This window comes from Empidonax traillii, unplaced genomic scaffold (genome assembly GCF_003031625.1).
Source record: "Empidonax traillii isolate 1590-97213 ecotype Southwest subspecies unplaced genomic scaffold, ASM303162v1 scaffold17:size2698205, whole genome shotgun sequence".
Lineage (NCBI taxonomy): Eukaryota > Metazoa > Chordata > Aves > Passeriformes > Tyrannidae > Empidonax > Empidonax traillii.
This window is the reverse complement of record NW_020955210.1, coordinates 2,513,698-2,531,675: the sequence shown is the minus strand read 5'-3', so window position 1 is coordinate 2,531,675 and position 17,978 is coordinate 2,513,698. Positions and strand designations below refer to the sequence as shown.

Genomic DNA, 17,978 nt, shown 5'->3' with positions numbered 1-17,978 from the left:
GGTTTCCTGTTCGACTGAGCAAAACTGGGGGATTTACTGCACTGCCCCATACGTGCCTGGGTCTGGTGCAAGAGCACACCCTGAGACTAATGGGAATGAAATTTTAAAATGCAAATGAGTGTTCTGCTTTTCTACCTCACAGCTGAATAATGGGACTCCGGGAGTTATTCTTGATTCTTTGGTACTTCCCCCTCCCCAAACTGCTAATACAGTGATTACATAATGAACGGTTAACTTTGTCAGTAAAATCAGCTTAAAGCGTAGAAAGGTACTTTTTAAAAAATATTACATAATTACAGAAACTAGAGTTCATTCTTCCATTTGTATGAAAGAGCAAAGACCCGTGTGATGGTTGTTATCTACTTCCTTCTCCACTTTTCCTTGTCTACCTTTACCTGAACTTTCTGGCCTTTTAGGAGGAATCTTTCAATTCAGCTGTTTTATGGACGTGTGACTGATTGCAGCAGAGTCTGGAGGACTGGGAACGTTCAATTTGCCATTTTAGTGGGACTGAGTTGTTTGTAAGTTGCTATCGTCCTCTCAAACAACTCATGATGCCTGAAAACTTGGTTTATTAAGACCAGACATTTCACATTCCTAATGTTAAGATTGCTGCAATTTTCCATTATAAGCTTTACACCCCACCCAGTCCTCTGAATACAGATTTATAAATCGGTTTTAAAAAATGCTTCTCCATCTAAATCTTCACTTACATTTCAAGCTTTGGAGAGCATCTTTTGAGCTGAATGCCCTTTCTCATCCAGAGGATTATGTTCTGTGCTTTCCCAAACAGATTTAATGTTTCTTTAAAGATAAAATCAAACAGTGAATGCATTGTAAATTACTTTGGTGTCTTTGTGTTTGAAAGGTTTTAAGAATTAATTTATTACGAAGCCTATTACCAAAAATTTTCTTTTTGTCATATTTTTGTTAAATGGGTATTCTGGATTGCTTACTGTATTAATGCTTCTGGAGGAGCCAGTGCAGACAGTACGTGATACATTTCTGAAAGACTGAAAAATGTATTGGTTAGTGTGTTTGACTAATACTGTGTAAAATCCTGAAGATTGGCTTATTTATGCAGATTGATATTATATATCCTCAGAGTTAATAAGCAATGCTTTTTGATAATATCTATTTTTAAATTCTTGCGTGATGAATCTGTCTTTGGGTGTTGACTTTAATTCTCAGAAGAACTCAACACAAAATGACACAAGAATACCAGACGTAAATGGAACATTACCAGAATAAAATATCTGACATTTTAGCTCCCTGCTTCTTAAAGTTAGAAGTCCTTGAGGCATCAATAAAATGAAACCAAGTCTAACAGTAAAAGTGTGTGTCATGCATGCACAGATCTATTTCTACGTAGGACTGACTGAAAGAAATTTTTTTTATATAAATAGTTACAATAAACTCTTCAACAAGGAAAGCGGGCGGACCAGTAATGGAAAAAAATACATTATTTTAGGTTAAGCACATGTGAACATAAAGCATGCTACTGGAACTAGGCAATTTGACAATACTGGAGCCTGTACAGAGAGCCAGAGCGGGGCTGGTACAGTACTTAGTCTCACGTAAGAACTATTATGTGATTAGAGTCAAATTTAAGAGATATAGACCCTTTATTTTTAGTCCATGAGCAGCTTAATGCAGTCTTCTCCAAAGAGGTTGATAATTTATTATTATTTGTTATTATTCTACAAATAAGAAGCAAACACAATTTAACTCCCTTGTACTTTCCTCTCACTAAAATAAAAGTTAAATTTTTACTCTGCCTTCAAGAATTTTGCACTTTCGTTATTATGAAAACCTGGAGTAGTCTAGTAAGTCATAAAATATGAAATTACAATATTTAAAATATTTAAATTAATAACTAATAGCTTAATTTAGAGTATCACTGAGAAGATGCCATCAATACTCTTTCATCTGAAATAGTGTTTGCTCATACTAAGAAAAATAATTTTAGGGTTTTGTATATGTGATGCAGATTTAAAAACTGTCAGTGTGCATTTTTTAAATGATGCGGTTTAAAAAATATTTTAAATGTTGAAATACTCCTTTTCATTTCATGTTATTTATGTCTGCTAAGATTCTCATTTTGGGCTCTATAATGTTTTATGGCTGTGTGACATTACATTTTTCCTGTATGTTAACAAGGATATGAACTGAAATGTAAGGATTCCCGACATTATATTCAATGATTAATTAAGCAATAATCCATGAAGTATTTGTTGTTAACAGCAGGCGATGACTGGTTCATTCGTTAATGGCCATAAGCAAAGCCAAGGCTGATGTATGTCCTAATAAGCCTGTTTGTGAATGCAGGGAGGAGGATTTTTGAAGTGAGGACTGATACATTACACTAAAGGCAGGGGGTTGCTGCAGCAGCTTAAAAATCTGTCCTAAATGCAAGAAAGTCTGTGAGTATTTTACACCATGTGAATGCTCCTGGCAAAACTCTGGAATGAGTTTGATAAGGAGTAAGTTGATGTCAAGGCAGAACACAGCATAGTGAGCATTTTCATCGGATGTGCCTGCAAGGGTTATCGTGACTTTTTAAACTCTTCTGCATTGGTAGCAGAGGTGACAGTATCATGACAAACAGCAGTTGCCTTCCTGCAAATTACCTCCTTCAGGTATCTCTTTTGCTTAACTGTTGCCTCTCACTCTATGGAAATTACAGAATCTTGAAGCTGCAGCTAAGTTATACCTCCTTTCTGCAACTCGCTGATTCACTTCAAAAAAGGGTGGAAGAAACTGGGGAAGGAGTGGGAGGGGAAAGGAAGAGAACTAGCAATATGTTTCTAACGTTTTGGAAATTACTGTTGCTCTTCTAAGTTGATTTTGGTGAACTCTAATTTTGTTTCTTTTAAACACAGAAATGTCATTTGTTTGTTTTAATGTCAGAAAGATGATGTGGGCTTCTCCTTGAGTCCCTGTCAGCAGTCGAGGGGATAAGTAATGAATTTTCATTATGAATGAAATATCTAAAATAAGACTGCATCTGTCCTGATTACGTTACTGTTCTAATATTATCTATCCAGTGTGCATTTTTTCTCTCAATTTAAAAAGAATATAAACTAAAATGCAGCCCTTTTGCATTTGCTTCATTACCTACGCAAATTCAAGAAAGAAAAGGCCAAAGTAGCATGTTGCTTAAAAAATAAACAAAAACCTAAAAAAATTCCTTCTTTGGAAGATTCAAAGCAGAACATTATTTTTTAAGTAAACAGCTATTTTTTATGGTGGGGTGGGCATACAACACTGATTTGTTTGCCATTTTTTAATTTTAAAATAAATATTACTTGAAAAGTAGATAGAGGAAAATAAGTATAAGCACAATAAAGGAGAAGGGGGAAAAACACAGAATAAAGGAGGGGAAAAAAAACCACAGAAGAAAACTCGTTTCCAAACAGAAAATATTAGATGAATATACTATATATAAAAATAATTTAATATATTTCATATAATAATAATTGTAAAATGGAAAGCTAGGGCTCATGTCCAGTGTTTGGTATTTATATTAAGTATGAAGTATGAAATGTTATTCACACTGACATTTTTTGTGTATTCCCAAAATCAAGAGAGATACTAAATTTCTTTCCATTACTTTTGGCAGTGCCTTGTATTGATTACCAAAGCCTAACACTAAAAAAGTTTTACATTAGGCAAGAATATGGTTTGGGACGGGTAGATAATTGCTGCTTTATTTTTATTCTGTTTGAGTGGCAGTAGATTATTTGGCATGTCACCGTCCATTAGCTCCACTTGCATATTTAGATATGAAATTACTCAATCTTCTGAATCAATTTTACAGGCTAGAAGCATGGAATATCTTCTTGGTGAATATTTTATTGTGTCTTATTGTATCTTTTAAGAGCGTGTGAGGAGCAGGCAACTGAAGTAAACCCACTGAACTCGAGTCTACTGACAGTAATGAGTGTGACTGCATGTTGTGTTAGACTCTTTCAGCAATGAGGCAGAAGTGTAATTTAACTTCTTTTTAAGGTACACATGCATCCTAATAATCTCTACTACACTTGTTAAAGATGCACATGAATATGTGTTATATTATAGTTGATTTTGTGGCAGTAGATCTTGAGATAACTGTTTAAATAATGGAAATGAAAGAATTGTACCAGCAATGAATTATCCCTAAGGCTAATAATAAAAAGAAATCTGATTCTGTCCTGTCTCTCTAAGATACTCATCAGTTTGTCATAAATATTCCTTATTTAGGACATACAGAAAGCTTTCAGTAGAGGAGTCTGAATACAACTGGCACTGAGAATGAACACTGAATTCCTTTCTAAGACCTGATCTCAGTGAATGTGCATTTTGAAGTCCTACTTAGATGCGTGGTGCTTCTGCCATAAATACTGGGCTGGAAGAGTTCTTTTCAGAAACTTGAAGATGTCCTTTAATGATCTGTTTGATCTGGTTAGTGCATCTTTTGAAACGTGATTCAGGTTTGACAAGATAATTGATAGGGGGTTATTATTTTATGCTGTTTCTTCTTGACTTTTTGTGTTTTTGTGAAATCAGAAAAAAAAAAAAAGCAAGACAATCAAAAGGGAGTTTTGTATGAATCATATGTGTTAGCACTATGCAAATACTCTGTAATCTAAATAGTGTGGAGGCATGTGTGTGCTTATGCATGGTTTTAATGGGGCTTTTTCACACTGATGTTTCTTTTTAAGGTTTTGCCAAAACTGTAATAAAAAATCTCTAAAGAAAAAAAAAATGTTGCTAGCTTCTGTGAAGCTAGCAGAATACTGTACAGAGCTGCAGAATACTTCTGTTTCCCCCACACTACAAAGAATGGTATGTGAAAGTGCTCAAGGGTGTTCATCAAATTATTTGAGTTGATTGATGGTATGAAACTTGCTCATATATTCCTTTCCTCATTATCACCTAAATAGTGTGGCAAGGCATTACTGGGGATATTGATTGGTTTTGTTTTGGCCCAGTTTTGTTCAAGTTCAACTGAGAAAAGCCTTTCATCCTTTCCAGGAGACAAGACAGCCTACTGCTGAACTCCCACCATTTAGATTTCACCAGATTTCTCCTTAACCCAACAGCAGTTCAGTTTAACAATTGTCTTTTCCTTTTAGCACTGGTTAAATCAAACTGCTTTCTTTTATCTTTTCTCGTAAATGCAGCAAAAGGTGTGGAGGACAGTCCAAAAACTGGTGGGTCCACAGAGTCCCATCCTATGAAATCAGGTCATGCCTTGAGAAGTGGATACTCCTAATCCCTCATCAAGATAGAGTTCTCCTGAAGTTTTAAAAGACTGTACGACTAGAAGTGCTTTCCATCCTAGCCTTTTTTTTTTTTTTTTTTAAACTAAACTATATGATGAGGAAGACTGGGAGCTAAAATTACCATCCCCACCTCCTTATTTATCTTGGTACAGCACTGACAAAGAATTGCATGAATATCTTGAGGCAAAAGTGGGAAAAGATTGAGGGGTAAAGCAGATACAACAAGCACCTTGCTCTGATGTGTATAAAGAGCAGCAGGAGAATTAATGTGTGGCTTTCATGTAGGTATGTAATTAAGTATGTAGTATATAGTTAAGCCAGCGTGTGCCCCATCTGTCAAGTAAGTCTGACTACTTTTTATCTAAATAAAATACTACCAGAAGGCAGCACAAATCTGTTATAAAGCACCATGGATTTTTTTTTTTTCTCTTCTTTCCAACCGATCTTGCAGATGACCAAGTGTTGGGTTAAGGAGCAGTCTGCTGAAATGCAAGTGGTGGAAGCTCAGCATGTTCTCATGTTCTGGTAAAGGTGACGGGCTTTCCCAGTACACGTTGGCCAAATTTAGGCAAACATGAATATGAGCTAAATGTTACTATCGGTGTTTTTCCATAATTATCTGTGTGATAATGAGAAAAGGTCAGAACTAATTCTGTTACGGTATCTTTTCCTGTTGTGAGCTAGTACTAGTTGTCAGTGGTGAGGCATAGGAGAGGGTATATTTGTAACTGTTAGGTTGTGCTGTAAATTTTTTTAAGCTTATGTGCAGCTGGACAGTGTTGTGGAGCAATCCTGGGCTTGAATCTCTGTTTGGTATAAAGTTGAAAATAATCCACCTCCCATCTCTTTTCTGTGTATGCAGTAACTGGAGAACAATAGACTTGTGATTGTGACTTATCCTCTACTGGTCTATGTTTTAGAGACTAGATCATGAAGAAATCATTTGTAGCAAATTAATATTCAAACATACCCAGGTAGCTGTGATGCACCTTCTTCACTGTCAGCGTAAATGTCTGTGGACATAGAAGCAGAGCTGCTCTAAGAAGGGCTAAATTCTTGCATCAGCTAGCTTTAGCAGCAAAGAAGAGGAGGAGAGGGTACCTCACACCCTCCTGAGCATTATCAAGAATATACATTCTGAAGTGCAACCTGGGTATTTTTTCGCTTTCCATTTATTTGGAACTCATTTTTGTAACCCGTACCCTCAGTCTGGATGTATGAGTCCAGAGCTCTTAAACTTTCTTAGAATTTTGTGTAGCATATGTTTTATCATAAACGAACTCTGGCATCATCATGTGAGTCACACTGGGGCATGATCATGAAGCAGTGCCTGCTAATAGCACAAGGAAATTTCTGAGAGTGTGTCCCCCTTCTGTTCATTCTTGATTCCAAAGCTTTTGGGGGTGGCAAGACTTGGAAATATTGCAAAGGTGTGATTTGAAAAAGCTTTTTTAAATTTGAACATAGCCTCTGCTTTTTTGTGACTTTTTATATTGGTAACAACAGATAATGCTGTTTGTGTTATATTGCCACCTATATGAAAGGTTGTGCAACACTTTCCATTATAAGACTGTTTCAGTTGCTTATTGTGTTGCCAACATTCATCTGTTTGGGCTGAAATTTTCCATGCTGGGTGTCTCCTTCAGGCTGAATTTCTTGGGAAAGTTTCAATAAAAATACTCGATCCATTCCAGGGAATGAGAAGAGGGGGGAAAACTATATTTTTCTGCAAGCACTTGATTCAGAACTCACTGGACATGCATATTTTGGAGCAGGGAGTTGAATTATTAGGAAGGCAAAAGGGTGAAGGAAATAAAAATGGGTGTAGAAAAGATCTCTTTCTAAAGAGTTCGCTCCTCCCTGGTGTTATGAACCATTGGCAAGACAGCACATGAACACCATGCTTTTCAAAACAGGGTCAGTGAATGTCTGGGAGCTGAATAAGTCTCCTTGTTTCACTGCATCTACGCGGCGTATTCATTTTGGGGAGAGAGGCTTCTGCGGTGTAAACAAGATCCTATGCAACAGGGAAGGTGACTGAAATCTTCATAATGGTAGAACTGGAGGGTCAGGTTTGTGTGGATAAGAATAATTTGAAAATAGCAGAGGTAGATTTGCTCAGTAGGAAGATGGATCTGAGGATGGTGAGAGAGACTATCAAGGAGACGAGATTTAACCTAAGTGCTCTTACAGCAGTCTTTGTTAGTTGCAGTTCATTTTCTGTTTCCCAGACATCTTGTGCATTTAAATGAGGCAGAGAAAATTGCATGCAGTCATGTAATTTAGAGACCAGTATTCAACCTTAATTCCAGCATGTTTCATTCCTGAACACTTGATGTTACAACCATAATGTACTTTCAACATGAAAATTAAAGCCTTAGTTGGAAATGTTATTTTATATTCATCATTAAAATGCTTATATTGTAAGCTTTGAAGAACACCACCATAGTTAGACACATGTATAATACAGCATTTAAATTAAAATACTGAAAAATGTTCTCTTTTAATCCATTTAGACAAGTTTTCTTTTCAAAAACATAGCGCTGCCAGTGCTTCAGCAAACATGTCTGGGACTATTTGGATCTGAAAAGGTTAATTCCATACTTAAGATATCAGAAACTAAATTTTCCACAGACTGCCTTCCATTTCTCTCAGGTTCGCAGTGTAGACAAAAAATGACATTTTGGAATATACTTTACGTGCTTAGCCCAAATGTGAATGAGTTAGGAGGACAGGGAAAGTTTCAGCTATAACTTCAGATTTTCCTGATTTTTATGGACTTCAACCAGACTGGTTATACCTCAATGTTATTTTAACATTGTTATTTGTGGCAGAGTTTGTTAAAGAGCAGCTTTCATGCTGCTACTTTTAATATCTCAGAGTTGAGGTTATCTTCCAAGTTTTCAAGAATTTATAATGTTACCATAACATTTTCTTTAGGAATAAGGCTTCCCATCCAGAAGCAAGCATACATCATACTACAAATTGCAAAAATAGTGAATTAGACTTTTCCTAGTTAGAGGAAAGTAAATGTGTACCGAATGCCCATTTTATTAAGATTCTTCTAGTTCTTTTTTCTTGAATGAAATTACACTTATATTTGAGGATGGCTTTGACAATGTCATCTGCACCCTTGTTTGAAGAAGAGAGATTTAGCACTCAACTGTTACTATGGATATCTACATTTAAAATATTAACTTCATAAAAATGCCATATCTGGGTTTGACATGATGTATTGTTGTCTCAGTTCAAAGAAGATAAGCTGTCATGTCACATACCTGTTTATTAATGTCTGTGGATTGTGTGTTGATGTTACATACCATGGCAAAAATCCACTTATTCATGCCTTCATGGTATGGATGGACAGGATACATCTTTATTGCTCTAATGGTATGTAAAAGTTTATGCCACAGTGTTTTGAGGCTATGTTAAAGTATACAAATCTCTTTTGGAAAAAAGCTGAGTTTTTCGATATCTAAGCCAAAATTTTCTTTCATGTTTGGCACAAATGCCTAAACCCTAGGTTTTTGATTTCTCCCTCACTCTTCCCTGTGCACCTCTTACTGTTCCACCAGAGCTGTTTTTTCTCAGAGATCTCTTCCTAAGTGCAGTCAGGATGGGACTCAGCCAGTAGAATCTACCCAACTCCCACCCATTCAGCCCCAGTGTTACAAGCCAGGCACAAAATGTTGGGTTTCTATGGAGTCTGAATGAATATAGTGATTATATTAATTTAAACTGTTGGTTTAGGCCCGGAGAAGAAACTGGACTGTCCTGCAGCACCATGTTGCAGATGCTATGGCAGTTATTACGTATTGCTGTGAGACCCAGTGTGACCTGATGGTCACGTTCAGTGCAGTTGTCGTGGTACTGTGGTCTGCAGAATCAGTTTGTCCAGCCAGCCTGTGGCCTGAGCCTTCATATGATGTCAGGGTATAACCTGTGAACCAGATGACCGGTGCGGCAGCATTTCCTCTGCTTCCCTCTCCTCAGGGTCTGCTGCTCTTCCTTGGGAGCTAAAGGTGGTCCTCTGTTGGATTCTGGATGTGCATCAGTGGTTGCTTGTGATATGATAAGGAATGTGAAGTCACACAACAGGCAGTTTGGTCACATAGCAAATACAATTGTCACATAAAGAGAGATTTGGTAGATTGATGCATTGGCCTCTGCTAGCAGCCAAGTACTCACATAGCTGCTTGCTCATCACATAAAGCTTGTGTCTCAGCTAAAGCCTGCCTAACTGGGTCAGAAAAATGCCTATGCATAATTTAACTTTTTATTTTGTACCACATGCAAGTGCATATTGTTTTTATTCACTGACAGTAGTAGTTTGTACTTAGCCTGAAGAACAGAGGACTATTCTGACAAGGTGATTTACTTTAGCCTGTCTTCCTAGGAATCCTTCAAATGGCTTCTCATGCAGTGGAAGGGAAAGACAAAGGACTAAAATGTCGATTGAATGCTAAGTGCATGAAGTCTCAGTTGCAGACATCCTGTTGTGGGGGAACCCCAGTCCTTTCAAGTGAGAGTTAGTACAGGTGCCAGTGGCAAAGGTCAGCATAAAGCAGTGTCGGGTGTTCTGGTGTAACTCTTTGTCAGTACTTGAAATAAAATGGTCTTTTTCACTTCAATTGTTCTTTCTTGGAAGGAACCAGGGTAAAAATGAAAAAAGCTCCTTTTATTATAGATAAGATAGCCTGTGCAAAAAGTTGCACGGCTGAAATTACTGCACTATTGGTGCACACCCTTCATCGTGCTGGTGGGATTCCCTCTCAGCCTCCCACAGAGATGAACTTCGAGTTGCAATAGGCCTTGAGCAGCATATACCAAAGCTCTACAGAGAGACCTCACTTGGTTTTCAAGAGTTGGGAACTCCCAGTTTGAGAAATTGAAATCTAATTAGACATATTTCTTGCCAGGCAACATTGTCTAAAACCTTTAGCAGAAGGATGTGATTATACTAAGCTGGAAATGACTCCTACTATCTCTTTGATCTTCAGATTCAATACATTTGTTGCTAACGTTTCTCTCTGTTTCAGCTACTTAACTACTTTTTCACAGAATGATTGAGTGTAGTCATTGTGAATGATTAAGTACAGTTATTGTATTATTGTTTGTAATGCTGAGCTCAGGTTGGAAAATCATCCGATCATGTGTTTGCACATGATACAAATATCTAATGTAAGTTCTACTGAAATCAGAAGGAAGTGGATCTTTAACACTGAAATAAAGCTGTTGATGAAGTTTGTTATTTTTTAGGTTTGTGTGTTGCAGAGGAACTTGTCACGGCTGAGTTTGAAGCTCCATTGGGTTACTGAGGGCAAAAAAATACTTTACTTAAAGCTTGTTTATGGATAGTGTTTCTCATCCTCCTTGTTCTAGATTTATGACTGATGCAGCCCGACGTGAGCAGGAGTCTTTGAAGAAAAAAATTCAGCCAAAACTCTCTTTGACTTTGTCAAGCACAGTGTCCCGTGGGAATGTATCTACTCCACCTCGCCACAGCAGTGGAAGCCTTACTCCTCCAGTCACCCCTCCAATCACTCCCTCCTCTTCGTTTCGCAGTAGTACTCCTACAGGTGAGCACCTACTGTTTGATTTATCCCAGATAAACTGGCAGGTTTGCTACATGGCATTTAGAGAACTATAGACATTGGCAGTTATTGGGAAGAAGAACACCTAAAGATAAAACAGAAAAGCTTTGGGCTGTTTTATTTACATTTGGTTTGCAGTCTCTAAAATGTGTTTGGGCATTTTTTTCCCAAGCTCTTTGCTAAAGCAGAGAAGGACATGGTCTTTAAAAATCACAGCTGAAATTATTACATGAAAAAAATAACCTTATCAGAAATACCAAATGCACAAAAGACCTCTTATGTATCAGTAGGAGAGCTTTGCATAGGGTAAAGGGCCAGTTAAAGAATAAAAAAAAAAGTGGTCACTATCTCTTTTTTTTTTTTGAGGGAATTTGAATTTATAGATAAATGAGTGGCCAAGGAAGAATGTTGTACTCCTGTCATCATGTAGACATGACTTACATTAGGAAACTATGTTCATTAAAAGAAATATCTGGAAAAAAATTATCTGTGTTTTCTTCAAAAACAAATATTCCAATGATTTTCCCAGGTATAAAATTCCTGAAACTGAAAGTTGCTTGCTCTGCCAAACCAGATCTCTTGGCCTGAGTCAGTCTGATTTACATTAGGTAGAGATCTTGTCAGATAATTCTGGTACACTTCAGAATAAATACCAGCATGTCCTTCTAAAAAGCTAAATGCATATGATAGGGTTCTGTAATAAGTAGGCTCAATATATTCTCCTTAGTAGGAAATCACATGAGCATCACTGCCTTGAAAACTATTATGCCACATATTTTTTATATAGGCTCTTTCATGTCTTTATTTCATTAATGATTAAATGGAAAAGTTTTAGCAGTCCTTGCGATGTTCTGTCTGGACGTTGCAAAATGAACTGATTGTTCAGTATGTCCCTGCTTAGAAGAAGGGAAGCACACTGAGAAAAGTTAAATGATTAAGTCCTGATTTAAAGCAGAAAATTTTAGGTTTTCTAATTATCTCCCATTTGAAACAAACTGATTCATTTCCTTGACATACTACAGATGGCAAGGAGTTTCTTCTTTCTTTTGTTTACTTTTTGTACAGCTCCTCCTGAGAAGGCTGATTCATGATGTGGTCAGGTAGTATAACTTTGCACTTCTGTCAGGTATATTGGCTAGTGATGTACTCTTTGAAACACGTTCCATCAAATACTAAAGAAAATGCCAGCATCTGTCTACTTAAATATTTTTATTATTAAATATTTTTTAAACTTTCCAAGTTACTCTGAATGTTGTTTTACCTGTAGTTAAGAGAATCAGCTTGTTATGGCTGCGTTTCTGAAAGTCCTGCCTGCCAGGTTATAAATAATGCCAGCTTCCAATTTCTGCACCCTCTGTTCCAAGTTCCCGGTTGGAGCCCTCTTCCAAAGCTAGGGTTTGTAACAGCCTAGTAGCAAAAAACATATATTCTTTAGACTTTTTTTTAAATTAACTATTAACTGAGTTGCATTTCAGCAGCCTCAGCCCAGAATTTCCATTTTTGTCATCTTAGAAGTTTTCTGGACCTAAAGTAAGCATTTAGATTTTTCTGATAACTAGAGAATTTTCCCCAGTGTTTACTTGGCATAGGATTTTGTTCTAACCTATGTAGGTGAGGTGCTCAGAGTTATGCCATGGCTGAGTTTCTCTTTCTGTGGGTGCAGTGCCTGCAGAGACAGCCCAGGAGGGCCAGCAGACTAATTTTAGATATGCAGCTCACATGTCTGTTATTGCCTGATGGGAATCTTTTTCCCTCAAGTGCAAATATACATGGCAGTTGACTAGCAAGGTGATAGATACAACCAAGAGGAGTTAGGCAAGATCTGTTTCAGGGAAACAATTTAGAGTGTGTAAATCATCCTACGTTTCAGCCTCACAGTGCCTACACAACTTTCAAGCCCTACAGGCATACCCTCCACTGCATCCAGTGAGAATGAAGAATACTGCTGTATTCCTTCCGTGCAATCCTGTTTGATTTGTACTCCGAGCAAACTTGTTAATTCGTCTTTGAATGCAGGTAAACATGTATGCTGTGGTAACTTGAGAAAACAACGAGGCTGTTTCTTCTTAGGTTGCCTGAAAACACGTCGTCTGGGTTATGTTCTGTATTTGTTATAATCCCAATATAATCACTGTCCTCATCCTCCTTCAGAGCTATACTTTTTCAAAAATAGAATGGGATTGCTTTGACCCAACTCATTCATGAAATTTTCAGAATGGCCGCTTTCCTTTTTTATCTCCCATCTCAGTTGTTCGATACTTTGTGAGGGTGCCAAACTTCAGCAGCGTGCGGGGCAGTACTGTTACTGCACAAGGCATGATGCCAAGAAGGTGCCACTTGAGATGCCAGAGAGGAAGCATGCCTTCCAGGCTAGTGAGGTGGCACGCAAATACGCCTGTTCCTCAGCAGAGAGTATCTGTCCTATATGGCTTTTTGCTGTTCTTGTTCGAGGTAAAAACCGGAAACTTCACTCATCTTTTGAGTTGCATTTTCCATGTACTGTCCTCTGTTTCAGTATGCTGCTCATCTTGGCTTTCCCAGGTGTGTTAGTCTTGCCTTAGGTGAAGCCAGCAGCTTCTTGAATCCCAGTCACGTTCGTGCGTGTCCTTACATCTACATCTCACCATTTCCTGATGCTTTTAAGCTACTGTTGTAATTTTTCAGCAAAGTGTAATTTCATATAATGATCTCTCATGTATGTACTGACCAGACTCAAACCCACTTAGCTTGTGAAATTTGATAAGAAACAGTTCAAGTTGGTCTGGCTGCAGACAATGTTTATTAAGTTTTGCAGTAAAAATCTGTGCCAAAAGACTAAGGGGCCACGTTCTCAGACGGAGCTGAGCAGCTTCCAAGCTGACACACATTGATGCTGCAAATGTTGCATGTGCGTGTATAGTACCTTCTTCTTCATAAATGAGTTTATTCATGGAGAAGCCGAAGTATTCAGCAAAGAAGTGTACTCTTTAAGACTCTTCTCAGGTAATAAGGTAGACATGTATTTATCTTCAGACTCTGTATGTGTTAGTCCCCTGAAATGGCCCGTTTGTGGTTTTGGTGGGAAGTAGAAATGCAGTAGTTAATTTTCTATACCTCCCCTCTCTTCCCTCAGGGTGGCTGACATATGCTCTCTGCTTACATTTGGTTTTTTGTTCCCTCTCCTATAGCGAGTTTTCTCTTCTTCTTAAGACCTACATCCTCTAATGATCGCAGAAAGTTCACTTTAAAGTTTGTTCCAGTTTTTGTTTTAACAGTAGTGTCTCCCAGGAGACTTTGTTTAGTAGGACTTAAATGCTCGTTAGAGTTCGCAGGCAGGATTTAGCAAAAGAAATGGCTTCCATCAGCAGTACAGACTCCTTAGGGTGATAGGGAAATAGAGCAAAGTAGCACCACCCCACAGCTTATTTTGGAAAGACATTAACAGTCTGCAAACATTGAAATATCTCTTTATTTAAGGAGCTCTCAATTAAGTCACAAAAACTTATGTTGCCTTTATTTTTAAATGTCAATTTTAAACCCACAAAACTAATGAAGTCTAGTTATGGATAAAAATGAGGCTGGCATTGCATCTTTAACATACGCTGTTAATTTTTAAAATGTTTTCATACATCTGTGTGGCTCACAGATGAAATTTCCACCCCTAACTTCCTCGATTATGAGTGTAAGTCAGAGCATTGACATTATTTTGAGAACTGTGATATCTCTTCATACTGAAAAGCTTTAAAAAGATATAGTGATAGTAACTTATTGGTAATTCATTATTAAAATAACCTGTTCCCAATTTTAGTTAGAAAAGTAATTCATAGCAATGAAACTCAGACCAAAAAAAAATTAAAAAATAAAGCCACTTCTGCATTGAAGGAATGCCAAAAATCATCTGAAACCACTGTTTTTGAGATTTTTTTTCTTCTATATTTATGACTCTTTTCTTTTTGTTGTTGTTGCTTTTGTTTGTTTGTTTGTTTGTTTTTAAACTATTCCAGGCCTGGAATAGTAAATTTCAGCCTGGAGTGAATTTTTGGCCTTCCTATAAATCCTAAAGAGTTTAATACCACCAACTGGTTTTTTAATGGTTCAACCCTAAGTCTTGCCCACCTCCCCCAAAAAAAGCTGGAATACTTGAAAACCTCATAATTAGCATTACATTTGGCTCTGAAGAAACTGGTTTCTCAGACGTCCTTCCCTGTTTATTTTTGATTTTAATAGATTACAAGTTATAACATTTATACTGTTTTAATAGGTTTATAGACCCACTTACTGCCTGATCACGTTGGGCTGTGGATGGCAGCCAGTCCTGGCACGAACCATTGAGGATGCTGTGCTTGGCTGGAACAGCTGTGGCCGTTCTCTCAGTCTCCTTCCCCTTATGAAGGATATGAAAGAGCGAAGTTTTCATGGGTGGTCATAGCTGCACCCATGAGAGAATTGGCAAGTCCCATTTTGATTTGCAGCTGTCATTTAAGTAGGTGAATAACTCTTGGTTTGTCTTATTAATAAGGATAAATGTCTTTCTGGGGAGTTATATTTGTCCTGTCATTTTGATTGACTGCATTTGAAAGGTTTTACCTTTCGTTAATATGGCAGACTTCCTTGAAATTTCCACTAGTCCAATCTCAGTATATAAAAAAAAAAGTGACCCCATTTTCTACCCACAAAAAATACCAAACTTTTCAATTGTTTTTTTCTGTCTAATGAAACTTGAAAGTAATAACTAATTTTAATCTGGAGTAAAATAATATTTTGTAGGATTTGCCTTAACCTTTAAGAAACCTAAGGTCTAAACAGTGATATTTTAATAAAATATGACTAAAATTCAGTACAACAGTGTTTTAAAACTTTAAAAAACTATGACTGAGGCTTTCAAGTTAGTACTATTGATGTAGAAATCATTACATTTACCAGCTGAGAATACTATCTGAATGCTGATTTTTTTAGATTTATAGTAACTGAGTAGTTTTTTAGATATATAGAGCATATTCTTAAACTGAAATCAGAATCACTTTGTAGCTGCATCAGTAGCCATAAAGTTGCACTGTTTCAGTCAGTTAGAACATACCACGTGAAACGGGCCAATTTTTGTCTACTAAATCATTCTAGTGGTGAAACATGACTTTATAAAATATGCGATTCCATGACAGAAAGCAAAATTCAAGCTAAAGAAAACAAAATCAGTCTTCCCCTACCGTCTTATTTTCAGAGGCTGGTGTAATTAGGAGTACATTTTGTACTAGTATGACTGCATTCTTAAGTACTTGCAATAATTTTAAATATATTTTTGTTTGGTGTAGGTTTAGGTAACTAAATTAAAGAGAATCATATCCCATTTACATCATTAGGGAATCTCTTCTAAGATTAAATATCTTTTAAGAGGTATATATAAGCTTTTATTCAATAAAATTAATAGATCCTTACAACTCAGACTATTAATCTTTTCTGGGATTCAGCTGGATTTTGTTCAGGATTCAAATGCAACTAACTACTGGCAAAACAGTGACCAAAAAGTTACAGCTTCCTCCTGTGTTAACAAGTGTTCTTGTTGCTGATGAAATAATTTAGAGCTTCATTGTTCCCTCTATGGGTGATTAATTTACAGGGGGAGAAAGTCTCCGTATTACAACAAAAGATCTCCTTTCTCCTCCTACCAAAGGCAGTTGGGACTCAGAAATTAATCTGTAAGGATCCACCTTGCTTCTGATCCATTAGGGGCTTGTCTGTCATGGAAGCTTTGATTCTAAGAAGCAACACACTGTGTGGCAGTTAATGAGTTTTCCCAATAAACCTTGTTATCTCATGTACAGTTAATGACATGAGATATCATTCCTATAATTCTGCTGTGTAGCATTTGCTTTCATGGATAACTCAAGAAGGAATCCCAAGGGCCTCTTCTTGAATCTGTTCCCTTTTCTTTTCCAAGAATGCAAAAGCTGAAAGAAAACCACCCATTGTTTGCTGGTAATAGTAATCAAAACCACAATAGTAACCAGCTTTTGGAACTGGGCATTGGAATAGAGTAACAGGCATGCTGGAAACTAATATGGTTTACATTCTAAACGTGTGTTTAATTTTTTTTACTTCAAGTTGTTTAAAAAATGCGTTGTTGTAATGTAAAAGCTCATTCCTCTTCATAGGTATCAAAGCAGCTAACATTTCAGTACAGTTTCCATATGTTAGGCTTTCAACAATGAAGTAATCATATGGCACAGACAGCTGTTGTGCAGAGTGCTGTAACAGCACATTAAACAGGATCCAGCAAGAAAAAGAGATCTGCTAAGCTGAAGTACTTTGTGAGTTTAAACTAGCCAGCAGAAATTTAAAAGAACGGGGGTGTTCCCCCCGCAAGTTAATCGAGGACTTAGAGAAGTTAGGTGCTCAAGACTTTTTTTATTGATAGATATGCTATTTATATGTAGCCAAATTGATTGAATTTGTAGCAGAACTGCTATTTATATCAGAATCTCTTTGGCTTCTGTCAGCAGGTGGCATTTCTGAACTCCATGTTCGGTCAAATTAGAGTACACTATGAACCATTAAATCCGCTATTCAGTTGATAATCTGCAACAGCTTTTTCTTTGGGTGATGCAGGTTTATTCAGTACTGCTACAGCTAGAGAGATCTTGCTCTTTTGTGGTGGGCTCCTTTTTTTAAGGACAGAGCACTGCAAAATATTCTTTGATTAACGTCTTATAGGAGCTTGAAATTAGACTTGGCAGGACAAGCCAGTGGAAACAAATACACGTTGATGGCATTTTGACACTCGTGCTGCAAATTCAGGTCACGTGCACTTCAGCACATGACTTATGTTAAACACCTAAGACTGAGGAGATAAATGCTGCCTGACTTCGGGCATGTAACAAGAATTTTGTCAGACTGGAATGAAGTATTCAGCACTTGCAGAGTTGCAAACTCAAGAATTTATGTAATCACAAAAGCCCAACTTCAGCCATTCGTTCCAAAAATTCTTCACCCGTGTTAGCGTACTGTCAATGCTTAAATTTAATTATTACACTTTATGTTAGTGTGGTATCATGCAGATGTAATTGAAAAAATAATGAAAAGTAGAAATATGAAATCAAATCCCAGGGCTCTTGTCTTAAATTGTTGCTGAGAAGTGGGCTAA

At 37.1% G+C, this 17,978-nt stretch overlaps 1 protein-coding gene across 1 annotated transcript in view; it reads left to right on the top strand.

The window, feature by feature from the left end:
- JAZF1 (JAZF zinc finger 1) overlaps positions 1 to 17,978 on the top strand; it is a 187,236-nt gene that overhangs the window by 146,153 nt on the left and 23,105 nt on the right. Inside the window, exon 3 of the mRNA XM_027896597.1 lies at positions 10,650 to 10,846. Coding sequence (XP_027752398.1) covers positions 10,650 to 10,846 — 197 coding nt within the window. The remainder of the gene's footprint in view (positions 1 to 10,649; positions 10,847 to 17,978) is intronic.